The sequence below is a fragment of the Podarcis muralis genome, chromosome 10 (genome assembly GCF_964188315.1).
Source record: "Podarcis muralis chromosome 10, rPodMur119.hap1.1, whole genome shotgun sequence".
NCBI classification, from domain to species: Eukaryota; Metazoa; Chordata; class Lepidosauria; order Squamata; family Lacertidae; genus Podarcis; species Podarcis muralis.
In genome coordinates this window covers 8901821-8915760 of record NC_135664.1, presented here as the reverse complement: position 1 = coordinate 8915760, position 13940 = coordinate 8901821, and the positions used below count along the sequence as shown (strand labels likewise).

Here is a 13940-nt window from a genome sequence, read left to right as displayed (position 1 = left end):
GCTAAGGCGGTTGTTAAAAAATAAATAAACAGACATTCAAATTCTATACCAGCTGCCTTAAAAAGCAGAGTATTTTGCTTTTCACAGTCACAATTTGTGGTTGGTTTTAATCGAAGCATAGTGTTAACTTTTGACACTAAAGGCAGCCTTTAATAGGTCAAAGTTAACAAATGACCAAATGCTACATAGATCACTATGGATTTTATGACGTCTCTTGACATTTATCAGTTTAATTGCCATAAAATCAAAAAGTGCTTCAAAAGTGACCTTTTCACATGAAAAGGGGTCTCTTTTTCGGGGTTGTTTCGGAGCAGAGAAAAAGTTAGTTTCAGACCATAGCTAAGTTACCTTGGGCTCTAAAGTTAAGGGTGTTCACTGAAGGAAAGTTTACAACTCAAGGAGCCCATAGCACCATTTTCCTGGGTATGACTGTTTAAAGCTTGCTGAATGAAGGCAAAATCTGAGACTGGTTGACATCATATTGGAATTAGAACTTTTATGCAGCATCATTCAGCAAGACTTCAGGAGTTTAGCCTCCTATGAATTTTACTACCACTTAGGAGAGGCAGGTGTCATTTTGCAAAATATATTCACACAATTCCTTATTAGGTTCTCTCACAGCGGTTTCTTGACAGTGTTCTTTCAAACTCTGTCAAGTACAAATAAAACCCCAAGAAAGGTTTTGTAATCAAGTGCCTCACCTTTATTTTTGTTCATTTACAATTGTCAGACAATTCTTTAATAAAGATATTTATTCTTATGTAGAGAGACACTGAACTTTCAGGAGGGTAATTTGAACATAAAAACATTCAGCTGTGTAGCACGACATTGTCATAAAATTTACACCACTTTTTATACATTATAGGCTTGGTTGGTTGAGCAACAGAACGGCATTATGTTGAATGTGGAGGGAGGGGAGGATGACTGATTCAATACATGCCTTTCTGATGTGACAGGCAGAACTCCTCACGTGTTATTTCACCAGCCAAATTTCACACGGCGAGGTGTTTGCCTAAAAATCACCTGCATGTGAAAACAAATGCTTTTGGACAACGCCACTTCAGACTTGGGCGGCGGATCGGTGGAGAGATATGGGAGAAATATGACTGAATATTCTGCAGCAGGAGAGGTGAGACAAATGTATAACTAAATTTTCTTCCATAAAAAGAAAACCCCTGACATCTAGCTTTCTAAGTGCCGGGAACTTTAAAAAACAAACATAAAACAATACAGTCCAGTATCAATCATGTACTTAAACATGTTCCAGGACAGAGGCTCTAATACAGATTTTTTTCTCTTTTATATCAATCCATGTGACCCTTGAAGTAGAAAACATCTACTTCCCTTCTTTGGTATGTTACATAAAATAAAATAAAATGTCAACATCCATTTGGAAAAGACCCAAAGAATATACGTACTCCAACATTATATATTTATATGTAAAGCTTTATAGTTACACATGCCCAGTTCCTGAATGTAATATAGTTTATATTTATTACATACAAAAATTTATAGAAACTAGTTTCTTACACTCATTTTAACTGCTTTGATTTCAAGAGATGCAAGTCAGATTAGGAAATATGTTTTCATATTGTACTAACAAATCTGTTGGCTAAAATATTTTCATATACAGTACTTGGAACAACATTAGCACTTTGTTACAAAACACCACAGTGATTATTATTGGCACATTAAAAACCTTTCTCTATATGAAAATACACAAAATAAATAACTCCCCAATATTTTTCTTATTTTTAAATCTATGTAATTACCTTTAAATAATTTACTCTCCAGTACTGGAGCCATTTTTACCGAGAAGAATATACTTTGCTGACTTCTTACCTTGAAAACATTATCTCAACTGAAACCATTCTAGGTTACACCAAATGGTAGCTGTACACAAGGCTATTTATAGAAAACAACAATTTTGCAAGGAAAAAAAATGTCACTTGTTTAAATCCAAAGAATAATTCAGGATTATTTTGTCATCAGTAGCTACATTTAAGCTGTCAAAGTTACCCGCAATAACACACGTTTTAATTAAAAAAACCAAACCCATAAAACACATATTGTAGCCTCACTGCTTCTGGCCTGATGCACATCCAGAAAAGAGGCAAAAGAAAGAAAAACGCACAAATCAATTGATTAAAGTGCTACTCAGATAATTTATCTTCACATTAATTTTTCAAATACTGATTTCATTGCAGCTTCTCTCACGTTTCTAGAAGTTTTAAGGACTACCGGGAAACACATTTGACATTTAGCGATAACCACGGGCACAGTCCACTGGGAGCTTCTCCTATGAAGGGCCATCAAGTCAAACGGAAGATGTACAAAAACATCCATGGGCTCATATCTATAGAATGCAACCAAAGTTGCAGTAACTTCTGAATCACTCGTTTTGAGCTAGTACTGGGTGAACATACCTTGTCGCCGTGGACCTAGCTCAAAAACAAGTCTAGCCTTTCGAAGTCCAAGCTGGGGTTGGTGGACAGTTCAGCTTTTAGGTCCCCATGATTACTGGTGACACAATGGACACTCTTCACCCCCCTTCTACTGCCACTGAGAATTTTAATTCCTTCAATCTGAATTGAGTGAGCTGAGAAGACGTCAAAATAAAAACTCACAGATCCAGAAGCAACGGATCCAGAAGCATGCACATTATGTTGCATTATGAGACACTGGGAAGTTACAAGCTGGCCCTTTGACATGCCTTGAAACGATCTCCCACTAGATAGATTTCAGAAAGGGGAGAGGGAAATTGGTAGCTGGAGTTCAAACAACCATCAGGCCAAATATGGGCTTCCGCTGTAATTAATGGTGCTCCTTTATTTATTTTTAAATGGGCACACTCTTCTGAATCCATCCAATTCTGAAATGTGATGCCACCCCTAGTTTAAGCCAACACAGTTCTTCTTGGTGCACAATGCTTGGCATGTATGTTGGCTATATGCTTATATGCAGTCTGTAAATTTCTCAACCAGGAGCCACCAAGCTTTCTGGGCCAGTGGGCATTCTTGGAGTTTTGAGAAGGTGCCACGGGCAGCAGGCACAAATGGCTACCGTGGGGACATGGCATAATGGATGCCACATGTCTGAGATGTGGGACCAGAAAATGGTGAGGGCATTCAATGGTGAAAAGGGCATCAGCATCAGCTACTACTGCACTCACTCACCAAGAATTTCTGTTTCTGTTCTGAACAGATGGGAGAGTGGGTTGTCCTGGCATCCAATGAAACGTGGGCATGTTTACAGGACCATGTTTAAAGGGGCATGTTCAATATAGGAAGGGCCGAGCCAGTGCAAACAGGAACAGAGCAAAAACAGCCAACAGTTTCTGGTGTCTTGTGGATTTCTGAGGTCACCATAGGAAGTACTGGAGGATGAACTGGCACCTACTGGCACTAAGTTGGCAACTCTTTCCCAATGCCTGCTTTGAGATCCCTCTTTTTGGTCCTATATAGGCGAGCTGCTCTATGTCTGAGATGGAATGCATCCTTGTACAAAGCTTTCTATGTTGAATGGGACAGAGTCTACTAGTTTGGTATATTTACTGAATACATTCCAAACCCACTTAATGTTCTTTAATCTTTACAGAATTCTCAACGACAACACCTCATCGTTACTAATGGTGGGCCTCAATCATAACCTGTTTGCTTGGCATTTCCCTCAGTGGTCTTAGATATTAAAAACATATTGACTTCCCATTCCTAGCTTCCTTCAAAATAAATTCTACATGATCTCCTGCTCTCATTTTGCTTGTAACAGTGCTTTCACTATAATTCACAGGACAATAAAAGTTATGGAAATTAAGTCTGGTGCGCATATAACAAGCAAGGCTACTTGTTTTTATTAAGTTCCTAAGAACTCACCCTATTTACTCATGCTTAATAACTTAAGGGGGGGAGAGAATGTATAACAGAAAATAAATGAATATTTTCTACTTGGCTAAATCAGTAGGGCATGGGACTCTTAATCTCAGGTCGTGGGTTTGAGCCCCATATTGGGTAAAATATTCGTGTATTGCAGGGGGGTTGGACTAGATGACCCACGTGGTCCCTTCTATACCATTCTATCATACTATGAGACAAATCAAAATCTACCTGAATGTTGAACAAAATAGAAGATATGGATAAACTGGGGCGAGAGAGGGAGAGACAGAATTAACCAACAATCCTGAATTATCATTATTTTCCAAAGGTGTGTTTGTAACAACAGTGTGCTATTTTAGATCATCCCAGAGCGGGCTGCATGGTTTGTGACAAACATCTATTTAGAGCAATCACCTTCTGATTCAATCAGACAAGCAACCAATAAGTGTTCTTGTCCCAAAGCAGGTAATTAGAGCCATAAGATGGTGAGCATATTGAGCTCTGATAGTACCAATCATCTGCCCTATCAAATGTGCTCCCTTGGACCCAAACTGGTATGGTCCATTGCACACACAAACCTAGGTGTAGACAGATGCCACCACTCCAATCCTGCACTGCAAATTTTTGTGCCCAAAGGACCTGATCCTTGGACTGGAAGCCTCCGTCCATCTGCAGATTGCTTTTGCTAAGCTAAGATGAGTTCTTAGAAGAGGTATTTTAAGATTTCTCAAATACACCATATCTGAAACTACTAACTGACCTGAAGCACAATAGATCTGAATCGAACAGACCTAGAGAAACATGTGGGCATTAGAAAGTTTGAATATAAGTGTTGTGCTTAGGTATGCTGTCCATGTTCTGTTACAAATAAAAGTCCTAGTAGAAGAGATGGGCCTGCTACATTGGAGAACATTCAACATTAGTCATACTTAAGTGATGTCCACCGATTTCAATGGGTCTACTCTTGAGTAGGGCTAAACTACATATCATCTATTGTAATTAAATAGCTGTATCTCGAATATTAAAACTAGGCTTTTCTGACAAAGTTAAGATGTAAAATATAAACAAAAATATGCTGTAAAATAGAAACATTTCCCCTTTACTCTTTGATTATAAACATTCACAGATTCCAAAAATAAAAACCCCAATTTTGTAGGACTTTTTCAAGTAACATTCGATTCATTGTTATTATAAGTAATTCTTGGTACTGTGACTAAGGCATTATTACAGCATAAAGCAACATCAAAAGGAAGACTTATGCCAGCGTGTCCAGAAGGGAAAATAAAGCAATGGGGAAAAGGTGACTGTGGATTTTGTGCTCTTGTTAGTGAGCTCAAATATACTGCTTTCGGCCTCTAACAGGTAGAGAGAGGGGGGAAATGTCAGGCCTGGCTTTAAAAAAATATACTCCCTAAGAAGATAAAATATGTTTCAGAAAAAGAGATGAGGATGGCGGATGGCTGAACGTCATTTGAGAGAATGTCAAAGAACCAAAATGCTGGCTAATGCTTTTCCGTTGATAAAGACGTCAGCGCAGTCTGGGAAAATAAGAAAGTTAATATAAATGGGAACACTATTTGCAATGCTCAACACATGGGCTTGTGACAAGGTTCTGTCTAGAGCAATCGTCTTTTGATCTGATTGGGAGAGCAAGGAGCAATTTTTATTGTCTCAAAGCAGATAACCAGAGCCACAGAAGACGAATAGATCACCAATTAAACACCCATATCCTATGTGGCTTTAAGTCCCAACCCTGCAAATTTCTGAGATCAGTTTGAAATCTCCTCCTGGGCATACCTTTCACACATTTCCCCTCAATTAAGGCTTTAGGCAGGAAAACCAGTGAAGGCATATTTAAGGACTGGCCCTATTAAAGGCAGCATTTTGGCACAGACTTCATTATCACTGGACTTTATTGGTCATTGCAACCAATTCCAAGAGAATGTTTAAGGGGCAGGCAGAAACCAGTTTTATCATAAAAGCAGACCGGTTTGGTGTATTTGCCCATTTTTAAAAGGCAGGTGCAGATTAAACCCATTTTAAGGCAACACTGTTCGTTTTATGGAACCATTTATTTCAAAGTTGAACGGTGGATGTGGAAAATGTGGGATTGTTCTGGAAAGAGAGCAGCTAGCTTGAAAAGGTGAAGCTCTACACATCGGAGCCTTGAGAAAGACAGCGCTTCCTTTCCATCAGTTCCCTGCCTGAAACTTCAAAAGGTTAAAAGGGCAGGTGGATGTTTAGCAGAAAGAGCCAGTGGGAATGCAAGTCCTCTTTGGGGTCACTCTCATGCCAAACCTCCCAAACAGCTTTTCAAATGTGGGTTTTACAAGCAGCACTTAAAAATGAATGATTAATTTGCATTTTAAAGGTATCTTTTGCTGAAGGAAATTCTTATTTCCTTTCTCCCAGTCACAAAGGAGGATGCATATGCCTTAAATGCAATTTGGAAGAGGCTATAAACTACAGATCTATAATATTATCCCCTTAACTGGTTTTTTAAAAATCCCAAAAGTCTCCTGAGCCAAATACTATCCAAAGGAAGCAGAATCAGAAGGGGCAGGAGACACCCATTCAACACAGCAGAAATTTGATGGCAGCACTAACTCTTTGATTAGTGCAGTTGCTAACCTAGGTAAAGGTAAAGGGACCCCTGACCATTAGCTCCAGTCGTGGCCGACTCTGGGGTTGCGGCGCTCATCTCGCTTTATTGGCCGTGGGAGCCGGCATACAGCTTCTGGGTCATGTGGCCAGCATGACTAAGGCGCTTCTGGCGAACCAGAGCAGCACACGGAAACGCCGTTTACCTTCCCGCTGGAGCGGTACCTATTTATCTACTTGCACTTTGAGGTGCTTTCGAACCACTAGGTTGGCAGGAGCAGGGACCGAGCAACGGGAGCTCACCCCGTCGCGGGGATTCAAACCGCCGACCTTCTGATCGGCAAGCCCTAGGCTCTGTGGTTTAACCCACAGCGCCACCCGTGTCACTTAGTTGCTAACCTAGACATGTGCTTTTAACTTCTAGTTCTTCTGCAGAACCACCTTTTCCTTAGGTATACAATTATATGCAGGAGGGGGTAGGAGAACTTTGTGACCTTCCAGGAGTTGTTGGGACTACAACTACCAACTACCACCATTTCTGACCACTGGCCATGCTGGCTGGAGCTGATGGGAATTTATGTTCAACAGCATCCCGAGGGCCACAGGACCCCCACTCCTGATGTAGGCTTCAGAGTGTTCTGTACTAGAGCCCTTTCGTTTTTACTTTTCTGTGTTTAGCTGGAAGTGAAGGTTCCACACAGTATTTAATCCAGAACTATATTACCAACCACGCTTTCCTCAATGGCCAAGAGTCTTCTGCAGTGTTTAGCCATGAGTAAGTTTCATTCAATAAAAGGTGCTCAACCAAGTTAATGGAAAGTTTCCTGTGCACAGGTCCTGCCTGTTTGTTTGATCTTTTGGAGGGGAATAGAGATGAACATTAGTTGCTCCAATGGTGCTTTCCATTCTTTGGGGAGGGCAGAATAAGGGGAAATAAATGGGCGTTAGGAAGCTCTGTGTATCTGCCCCCTCACCCTTTTTATGGTAGAAGTTCTAGCTCACCCATAGCTTCATACAGGAGAAGTGGCTTCATGAAGGGATCAGCTTTTGTCAAATTTTACCAGGTTCAAGGAAGCAATGAGCATGGATCTGCTGTTGAACAAAACAGACTGCTACCCAGAATTGCTCGCGTGCAGCTGTGTTTCAAGCAACCACCCACAACACCACCCAAGAGAGAATGCTAAAAACCAGCGCCAAAATTCTCTGCAGACCCGCCCTGTGGCTGTTCTCGGGGGTCCCTTGTGCAGAGCAATGGTCATAAAACAGTGGCAAGTTATTACAAAGATAGGCACGCCCAAAGGAAGGAAGGAAGCAACCCAAAGGGCTGCAACACCCTGCCTTCTCCTTGCATACAAATTAATCTACTTTTGAAAGAAGTACCGTATTTTTCGCTCTATAACACGCACCAGACCATAACGCGCATGTAGTTTTTAGAGGAGGAAAACAAGAAAAAAAATATTCTAAACGAAACAGTGGATATATAATTTTTGTGGTTCATGCTGTGGCCACAGACATGTGATCTGACAGTGAGTTTGGAGTAGCCCAATGCAAAAATCCTAAGGATCCATGTGGATCCATGCTTTGGAATCACGTTTTTGCACCACTGCGGCCCCAGGCAACAGTGGGTGCGTGATTTTTTTGGTGCAAGATGTAGCCATGGACATGCTATGTGATCTGATGGTGAATTTGGGGTGACCCAGTGCAAAAATCCTGAGGATCCATGTGGATCCGTGCTTTGTAACCACGTTTTAAGTGGGGAGGGAAGGAAAAGCACTCAAGGGACAAGGAACACGCGTGGGGTGGGTGGAGAAGGATGCTGCTAATAATGAAGAAGAGGGGTATAAGGGGAGAAGGCTCCTCTCCCCTCCCGCTTTGCTCCTTTAAAGAAGCAGGCTCTCTGTCCCTCTCTCCTCCCCACTCCGGGGCTCTTCTCCCGCTTTGCTGTTTCAAAGCGAGCCACGGAGGAGGGAAGGAAGGGGAACCATGGATCCTCTGCTCACGACTGCAGCAGATCCCCTCCGCCACCCGCAGGCATTCGCTCCATAACACGCACAGACATTTCCCCTTACTTTCTAGGAGGAAAAAAGTGAGTGTTATGGTGCAAAAAATACGGTAATAATATTAAATTACAATTTCCACAGCAGGCAGTCGATTTCTCTCTCTCTCTCTCTCCCGCTTGTTTTGTAAGAGGCTGAGCACTTTTGTATCAACCCTCGGTTGCCAGGTAACCGTACTTTAATGATTCATTTGGTTTCTGACTAGCTGTTCTTTTTCACTTTTTTCAAGTGGGACAAAAATGCATGGTATATCATCAATTGAGTTGGGTATCGTCATACCCAACCTGGAATGTTTGTATCCTCCCAGAATAATTCCCTCCCCCTCACAATTGTCCCATTTTGACTAATTGAAAGATCAATGTCCTGTTTTGCTGTATTCGTCTCAAATGACATGGTTTGGAACAGGAAAGTGAAGCTGGGTAAGACAGTAGAAAGGAGAACCAGACCAGAAGCAGGGCAGTGAGGTCATCAAGAACAGCTCCTTCACCACCACCCCCTGCCAAAAACAACAACACCCCGGCTTGATTAAATACACCAGCAGCTGAAAATCATTCCACATCAGAAGCATCATTGTCAGAAAGATGGTAATTACTTCCCTTCACCCGGATATATTCAATATACCTCCCGTCATCTGAATCTGAAATGCCACATGTACAGAGTGAGTTCTCAAATAAGCATTCAATTTCCTCCAGTTTCTTCCCTTTCGTCTCAGGAAGGCAGCCGTAGAGGAAAATGAGTCCCACAAAAGCAAATCCCGCATAAAGGAAGAATGCTCCTGCAATACAAACAAACAAACAAACAACCCCCCAGACACAGAGTTAATAGAAAGTTTTCCTCTAAAACAAAATACAAGGTCACAACAATAAAATATCTACTATATATCTTTGCAAAGTTAAAATGAAGGTTTCAGAAAGAAATAATTATTTTAATATGCATTCAAATAATTATATTGGTCAAGATTCCAAATATTTAATTTTTGCAAAACCATGATGGCGTCCCAATAACACTCAAATCTCATTTAAAATTTCTTTAGTAAAGAGACTTGCTAAAGAATGCAAGTTACCACAGAGAGAGACTGGAGGAACTCAGTAATATGGGTTTTTGGGAAAAGGGCAACGCTATCAGCTAGATTATGGGATGTGGGTGATGCTGTGGGTTAAAGCACAGAGCCTAGGACTTGCCGATCAGAAGGTTGGCGGTTCGAATCCCCACGACGGGGTGAGCTTCCATTGCTCGGTCCCTGCTCCTGCCAACCTAGCAGTTCAAAAGCACATCAAAGTGCAAGTAGATAAATAGGTACCTCTCCGGCGGGAAGGTAAACGGCGTTTCCATGTGCTGCTCTGGTTTTCCAGAAGCAGCTTAGTCATGCTGGCCACATGACCCGGAAGCTGTACGCCGGCTCCCTCGGCCAATAAAGCGAGATGAGCACCGCAACCCCAGAGTTGGCCACAACTGTCCCTAATGGTCAGGGGTCCCTTTACCTTTATCAGCTAGATTACAAGCAGCATGACTTGAAGGACTCAGGAATGTGTCCCCAGACACGTCCTGGCATCATGGTGAAGCTGGCAAGGCTGCCCTGTCAATGGTGGTAACTGCTGAGCCTCCACACCAGGCCCTGGATGCCACCTTAGTTTTCCTAAAGTGCAATGTCCCAGACTTTCCACTGTTCCATGCCAACATGGGTTTTTGTCACCACAATGTCACACAGCCAAGCATTACGTTTTGGGAGAGCTAGAATTTATGGGTACAAGCACAACTGTTGGGGAACCAACAGAGAGCATGTGGCCAAGGGCCTCTCAACCCTGAAACTGGCCCGGGACGACTCAGTGATGGGTGGCTTGGCAACACACCCTGTTCTTAAAGCCAAATGATTAAAAAATGCAAAACATCTACTACTTGGAAGTTTAACTACTCACAAACCACTGAAAGCACTAATAGAGCTTTGGGAACGCTGTTTAGAAACAGAACTTAGCAACACAAAGTCTTGAAAAGAGAATATATACACAAATTTTCTAGAGGCCTTTAAAAAGGAAAGCTAAACTGCCCATCGAGACCTTAGCTGATGAAAAGCTAAAATTCCAAGGATCTTAAACACAATGAACTTGGTACTATTTAAGACAGAACACACTTCTTACCATAGTACGTCAGATATTCAGCTGTGTGCAGAAATGTAAGTGAGACTAGGACGTTGAAAATCCAGTTCACGCCGGAAGAACAGGCATTTCCTGTACTTCTAGCCCAAAGGGGGTATATTTCAGAATTTACTGTCCATGGCATTGGTCCCATTCCTTTTAAAAGAAACATGCCACAAAATTAATTTTAATAAACATTCACATCAAATACCAAAGGATCTTCAAAAATGGGATGGGGTACAAACAGAATGTTGGAACAGTAATATTTTACTTCAGTAGAAAGCCGCCATATGAGGAAAAATTAAGTTACTCAGAGATCTAAATCTTGGGGGGGGATATTATTCAGTACACACTAGTGTTTGTTGGGAGTGACAGAAGGAAATGGAGATTGAAGAATACTGTACCTAACTGTGGATCTAATGAAGGGATACTTTTGGGAAGAGGAAGGCGGAAGTCAACCTGTTTTTATAGATGCATAGATGGAGGTATTCCAACCATTATTGTATGTATGTATGGCTTAGAAAGATGACTCTTTATTGTACCTATTTCTGTAGTTCAGAAAATTGTCATTTGCATAGAATTATTTAAGTACAGTGGTACCTTGGTTTAAGAACAGCTTAGTTTATGAATAACTTGGATTAAGAACACTGCAAACCTGGAAGTAGGTGTTTTGGTTTGTGAACTTTGCCTTGGAAGCAGAACATGTTTCGCTTCCTGTTGAGTGTGTTCCATTTGTAAATCGAGTCCCCCACTGCTATGGGAAAGCACGCCTTGGTTTAAGAATGCTTTGGTTTAAGAACGGACTTCCGGAACGGATTAAGTTCGTAAACCAAGGTACCACTGTAGTTAAATGCTTGCTCCTACAATGCTAAAAGGACTAACTCTTCAACACACTGACACTCGGCACATGGAGCTGATAGTTTTAGCAAGAAGAATATACGAAGGATATTGAAACTGGCAAGGGCATCAAGAAAAGCAAAGAGATACGTGGGCTTTTGGGGGATTATTTTAAGTAAAGGAATGAGGTATGGAATGTGTTAACAATATGCAGAAATGGCAGGAGAATGTAGCCTTAATCCCCCTCCTTTGATTTTTCATTTAAATTTAAAATCAAGGAAGTGAACAGCAACATTAAGGGAACTGGAAAAGGGGGAGAAATTCCTGTAACACTGGGGAAAAAATATGAAAAATTAAAAAGGTATAGTAAAACAAAGGCCGAGTAGCAAGATGATATTAATCATTATTGCAAAGGTCAATCTGTTGAGTTGTTACATTCCAGGAGAGTTCTTGATCCAATATGAGCCTGAGGCTCTCACACGGACGTCTTTCTCGGGGGGAGGGGAGTAATGAGTGAGTGAACTGGGTTATACCAGTTATTTGAAAGCAATATCTCCCTGCCCACTCTTGTCAGAGAACAGAGGTTCTCAATCCGGTGGCCAAGGAGACAGTGTGTTCAAATAAAGGCAAGAGAGGCAGTTCGCTCATCATTTTCTCCTCAAAGTGAGGCAGGCACACAAATATGTCTAAGACTTTTATCAGTCCTAGAATTTTTCCTGGAATAAAGCAGCTCCACAGGTCCAATTTATTTCACATGACAACTAAACACGCCAAATCTGTTTACCTGGTGCAAAGAAAACCAGGTATAAAATAAGTCCCACGAGCGCTGTCCAAGAATATGGTGTAGGGCAGAAGTTATATGCCCAATATGTCTCTTCAGTTTTGAGTCTGGTCTCATTTGAACATCTGCAAGATAGCCAGCATATAAAACAAAGGTTTAAAGGTAAAACCGACATCTATAAAAGCAAAGAGCAAAACAAAGGCTTAAGGATAAAGTGAGCGTCTACAAGGAAAGAATAAGAATCATTAAGTTATAGCAGGCAGACTCAGACCAGAGAAACATCGTACCTATGGGCTAAGAGCAGATTGCATGCAGGCAAAGTCTCTAGGAGACCGTTCCATAATACCGCAGGCAGCTTATTCCATTGCTGAATTATTCTTATAGACAGAAACTTGACAAAAATTGGTGCCCTGTGTATTTCAGAAGTGTGGCTTATTTTCCTGCCTCAGAGGATAAGGTGGACAAATTTTGCTGCTCTTCTGATCTCCAGAAGGGTAGCTGTGTCAGTCTCCCACAGCACCCCCTCCCAAAAAAACCCCCACCCATAACAAAATAAGTCTCGTGGTACCTAAAAAGCTAATAAATAATTTTATTCATTTGTTTTACTTAGGAACAGTTGCTCATGAAACACCCCGAAGCCATTACAATAAAAACATAGCCATAAAAATATACAGAAAACCGGTTTCGGATCAGGACAGATACAGAACAGGGTGGGGTAAATATCTCCACTTAAAAGGCTTGTTGAAATAAGGAGGTCTTCAACAGCTGCTGAAAAGAAAACAGAGATGATATTTGTGTGATATGTTATGGGATGGAGTTTTTAAGGGTAGGTGCTGTCACATTAAAGGCACGATTCCTACACCATACGGAATGAACCTCCTGATGAGATGGTATCTGCCGGAGGGCCTCTCAGGTATACAAAAGATGAGGTGGTATTTTTGATATCCTGTTCCCAAGTTGTACAGGGCATTGTTCAGGGAAGTTTTTAATGTGTGACATTTTAGTGTATTTTTTGACTTTGTTGGAAGCTGCCCAGAGTGGTGGGGAAACCCAGCCAGATGGGTGGGGTACAAATAAATTATTATTATTATTATTATTATTATTATTATTAGAACCAGCATCTTGAACTGAGCTCAGTAACGAACTGGTGGCACTGAGCAGTCAAGCCCACTTGCCCACAAAAGCTTATGCTGTATAATTAATTTGTTAGATGCCTCAAGACTCTTGTTGTTTTGCTGCTCTTCCGAGATTCTTTTAAAGCTCAGAACTGCCTCGAACCTTTTCTGCAGGCGAAACACACACTGTTCCTTTAGGACCCTGGAGTAAGATCCTACACACAGTTGTGGAAGGGTTTCCCCACGCTACAGAAGGCATAAGTGCCCAGAAGGCAGAATGCCATGATCATCAAGTTTCTCACATGGGGAAAGAATAACAACATTTCTGAAGCACGTAAAAACCAGAATGCTGTAGAATGTAAAAAATTAACCGAATTCTGACTGCAAGTGTGCAGTCAAAATAAATAGGCCGCATTTCCTTTGTTCAGAGACTACCAACAGCAGCAGCTGCCAGCTGGTAAGTACTTGCCTAGGTAGTTCTCCTTCACGCATGGCTGTTCCTATTTCTCTATGCAACTGCATATGCAGATCCATTATCACATGGA

At 41.4% G+C, this 13940-nt stretch overlaps 1 protein-coding gene across 2 annotated transcripts in view; it reads right to left on the bottom strand.

The window, feature by feature from the left end:
• Positions 1-680: 680 nt before the first annotated feature.
• Positions 681-13940, bottom strand: part of SLC2A13 (solute carrier family 2 member 13) — a 99312-nt gene continuing 86052 nt past the window's right edge. The window contains exons 8-11 of one of the 2 annotated variants that reach the window (XM_077935799.1): positions 12284-12405; positions 10666-10818; positions 9152-9305; positions 681-5410 (exon numbers count right to left, since the gene is read on the bottom strand). In XM_077935799.1, coding sequence (XP_077791925.1) covers positions 5401-5410; positions 9152-9305; positions 10666-10818; positions 12284-12405 — 439 coding nt within the window. In that variant the 3' untranslated portion in view covers positions 681-5400. Of the gene's footprint in view, positions 9306-10665; positions 10819-12283; positions 12406-13940 lie in introns of both variants that reach the window. The other variant, XM_028746467.2, reaches the window with a different exon arrangement.